This window comes from Camelus dromedarius, chromosome 4 (assembly GCF_036321535.1).
Source record: "Camelus dromedarius isolate mCamDro1 chromosome 4, mCamDro1.pat, whole genome shotgun sequence".
Lineage (NCBI taxonomy): Eukaryota > Metazoa > Chordata > Mammalia > Artiodactyla > Camelidae > Camelus > Camelus dromedarius.
The window spans coordinates 46,778,889-46,783,138 of NC_087439.1; the positions used below are offsets into that span (position 1 = coordinate 46,778,889).

General features: G+C 44.6%; 1 protein-coding gene across 3 annotated transcripts in view; it reads left to right on the forward strand.

Moving 5' to 3' along the window:
* ITGA6 (integrin subunit alpha 6) overlaps positions 1-4,250 on the forward strand; it is a 76,316-nt gene that overhangs the window by 61,693 nt on the left and 10,373 nt on the right. For 2 of the 3 annotated variants that reach the window (XM_031451657.2, XM_031451656.2), the window contains exons 21-23: positions 292-390; positions 480-590; positions 690-788. In XM_031451657.2, coding sequence (XP_031307517.1) covers positions 292-390; positions 480-590; positions 690-788 — 309 coding nt within the window. Of the gene's footprint in view, positions 1-291; positions 391-479; positions 591-689; positions 789-2,336; positions 3,246-4,250 lie in introns of those variants that run through there. The other variant, XM_031451658.2, reaches the window with a different exon arrangement.

Below are 4,250 nucleotides of genomic sequence, written 5' to 3' on the forward strand. Positions count from 1 at the left end.
TTGGGACGCTCAGTTTGGTGGGGAGACAGAAGAACAAAGAGAGCCTCTTTCTCTCTCTGAGTTTTAAGGAAATAAATTACTTTAATCAGGAAATTTGAAGTGAGGTTGGTAACAACACTTGGTGGATTTTACACTTAAATTACTTCTGCATCTTTGGTGATGGGAGAAGGGTAAAGATGAATTGTCGATCGTGTGAATTTGGCATTATTTGGGAGGGTGTGCTCTAGAGTGTGTACGACAGTGCCAAAGAATTACATTAGGTGGAACTATCTCGGGTATGATTCTTTCCAGAAGTCTCACAACTCAAGAAAGAAGCGAGAAATTGCCGAAAGACAGACGGACGATGGCAGAAAATTTTCTTTATTTGCCGAGAGAAAATACCAGACCCTTGTAAGTAGTTTTCAAGAGCTGTGCTGGACAGAGGGTGGCAGGGAGGGCTTCCCCAGCCTGTCACACTATGACTCTTCTTCTCTCCCCAGAACTGCAGTGTGAACGTGAACTGTGTGAACATCAAGTGCCCTCTGCGGGGGCTGGACAGCAAGGCCTCGGTGGTCCTGCGCTCCAGGCTGTGGAACAGCACGTTTCTGGAGGTGCGGCCCTGCCGCGAGCCCACACCCCGCGAGACATTGGCTGTCTCTTAGGGCATGTCTCTCTTCACTAATGCATCCGCTAACTGTGTCCCCAAACAGGAGTACTCCAAAATGAACTACTTGGACATTCTTGTGCGGGCTTCCATTGATGTAACAGCTGCCACCGAGAATATCAAGCTGCCAAACGCAGGCACTCAGGTGAGGATCCCCCTGTCTTCATACAGCTCAGAGCAAATCTGTCCCCTCCACCCCAACCTGCAGCCTGAGGATGGGCTGCTCTGGGACTTGTTTCCCTCATCGCACCGTTACACCCACTAAGGAGAAGGTAGATTGTGTCTTGAGGTGCTGCCCACCCTGAGCTGTATTTCAATAGAATCATGAGAAAAAAGAAGTGACTCTGGGGTCACCTGGGTCTGCGGTGAGGGGGGGTGGATTTGAGAGCTGCTGGCTCAAGGAGAAAATGGCTGCACCTCCCAGGTCTGTAAAGCCCCCACATCTTGTATCTTCCCTGATGCTGTCGCCATTGTTGGAGGTCCCCCCATGACGGTAACCTCACCGCATCATGGGGTAGCTCGTGGCATGTGTGGCCAGCTGAAGTTATTAGAAACAATCTCCAAATACGAATCCAGAATTGAATCTTAAAAAATCCATTCCTGGTTGTGCTCCCTGGAACAAGTCCAACATAAGTCCTCTCTCGGCCACATAGCAGCCTTTGAAATAATTGAAGGAGACTATCTTGCCTCCTTGGACAACATGCTCTTATTCTCTTTAGTACTAAGCACCCAGGTCTCCAGGTCCCTGTCCTGCCTGGCACAGCTGAACTGGTTCCAGGTCTCTCCCCATCCAGGGCCGGCCCCATTTGGGCAGTGTGACCCCCAGATGGGCAGAGCTGGACGTGCGGTCTGCCTAGTTTAGCTTCGCTGGAACTGCCTCCCAGCATCTCAGCCCCACGCTTCTGTCAGTCCAGCCTAAAATATGGTTTTTTAATGGTGGCTGGTGATTGTTTGCATTTCTAGCAACTACTATTTTTGTTTATGTTCTGCTAATACTTAGAGTGTTGTCATCAGAATTTGTTTTCAAGCTTTAGTCACCATATCCCATCCTTGAGCAATTAAAAAAAAATCTTAAGTGCATGCCTTTAGTGCATGCGATTTACTCACATTTTATGTGATTCACTTTTGGTCTGTTGTTTCAGTTTACTGCATAATTTTGCATCTGATCATTTGCTCTTTCTTGACTTTCTATCCCCATAAGCTTTACCTTTTTTTAAAACCAAGAAACATGCTTTCTGTGTCTGCATCTAGGTAATTAAGAAAAATGTTGAACTGGAATAGGAGCAGAAGCTGGTTACCACAGTGAGGGAGGGGTTTCTTGTGGGGGTCTGACATCAACAGGGGCTTATATCAGTCTCTCAAATGACCACAGGTCACAGGTGGGAATGTTTTGCAAAAGAGACTGAATGGAGAAAGAAAGATTGTGAATTACTGTCCTTAAGTTGATCTACTGATCTGCTAACAGCAATGTCCTGCCTTAAGTCCTTTAGGCAGCTGAAAATTCAGTGAGTCTCCCCAGTCACTCTGGTTTCTGGAATACTGTGGCTGTTAGCTGTTAGAATGTGTCTTCCAAAACAGAGCACATTTGGGGCAAGTGCTAAGCTGGGCGGGATTCTGGAGCACATGGTGCAAACCAGGACTGTCCCAGGCTCACCAGGACATACCATCACCTGGCCTTCTGTTGTCTTTGCAGGTTACTCCAGCCCACCTTTCTACTTCTTACCAGTAAGGCATCATAAGGACTGTCAGCTAAACCACACCCTCCCTGAGCATCCTTTCTCTCTGACTGAAGGCAATCGCTATAATTTTCTGTAACTTTGAATCAGCAACCCTGAGAATCACTGAGTTTTTAGAACTGGAAAGAGAAAGAATACTTTAGAGTGAAGGGGCTAACATGAATAAAGCATTAATAAAATGTCTACCATCTATTAGATGCTTCACCTACATGCTATCCTTTAAACTTCAGAAGAATGCCAAGGTAGACTTTGTATCCATTTTACAAAAAAAGGAAGCAGGCGCAGAGAAGGATGTCATTTGGGCTCCTGGATTGAAACCTGTGCCTGTCTGACTTCAGGGCTCCTGTTCTTTGACTCTGTGACAGTTGCTCCCCATTAAGCCCCCAGATCTCAAGTTCAGATGAGAAAACTGAGTCCGAGGAAGATTGTCTCCCCCTCAGGACCAGCATGTGGAGGTGAGACCAGACCTTGGGCTCATGACTCCTCGTCAAGTGCTCTTGTTTTCTGGAAGATGATGGAACTGGGGCCCCTGGAATCCAGTCTAATGGCTGGGGCACAAATGCAGATGACGTTCTCTTGGGCATTTCGTGTTCTTGGGGCTGGGGGAACGTGTGCCTACTAGTGGGAATTGGAATCTTTGCTGGGATCCTGCTTGGTTTGTTTAATAATTGGTACATTTGAAAACATTATTAGTCTCACAACTAGAATACATTTCTTTTGAAAATGGAGACTTTTTTTCCATCTCTGATACTTCTGTTAATTGTGATTTCTGAGATACAATAGCTCAGATATCATATCTACACCTTCCTTTAGTATTTTAAGGTGCAGTTTTTGGGGGCCTGAAGATTTAAACTTAATTCAAGTGTCAGGATGCCTTCCGTTTTATTCCCCCACTTACTGAGGGTTTTAATTTCATCTTTATCTTGGGTCGTCTATTCTTTCCAGTGTCTAGATCATTCTTCTTTGGAGATAGAAGCAAAGGAGGTTGAATAATTAATTCAGTCTTGTCTTTCAGTCTTAGTATTGAAATTTTCCCCATTGCTTTTACTCTAATCCCGGCTTAAAGAAGACTAAAAAAAACCTTTATGTTTCCGTATAACCCAAGGAATTTCAAGAGATCTGTGTCCATTTCTTAATAAAATACTTTCAAACATTATTAGAACAAAGTCAGAGAGAGCTGGTCACCTAACTGAATCAGATAAGATGGTTACCTTTTAGCATCAATTAAACAAAAGCCATCCAGTTAAAAGCACTTACTAAGGACACAATGTGTGCTTTTCCTGCAAAAATGCTAGAGAAGCAAAGTTGAGTAAGACCCAGCGTCAATGTTAAGAATTTCACAGCCTAGGAGACAGTGTCTGTCTAGGTCTAGGAACCAGGAGAGAATTGTTGAAGGAGAGTATTACTTATGAGTTGTGTTTATATACCCCCACTTCATTCCTAAGGAAGTAGAAAGAGTATCTAAGCTTCCTGGCTGCCAAAGATAATAGGAAATATGAAAGGCACATCATCCCTCAGGGGTAGGAGATTCTCTCTCTCTCTCTTTTTGGTTCTAAATTCAGAGAAGAACTTGAGTATGGATCCTTTGATAAGACATTTCTGATATGAAGAACACTTACTAAGGAGGGCTGGTGCCTTTATAATAGAGTTTTGTAAAAGATATGCAAGTCCCTTCATAGGGTGGTTTCCTATACTGGTGTTTAGCACAGAGGACGTTACATTCGAGAGTGATTTAGGGAAACCACTCTGGCGGGGGCAGGCTAATGTGGTCTCAGCACTGCTCACGGTGATGGAATTTTATGCATCAGCAGAGCTTAAGCCCTTTTCCCCTCTATGGGCACATGATGGATGAGGTTCACATGCACAGGTCA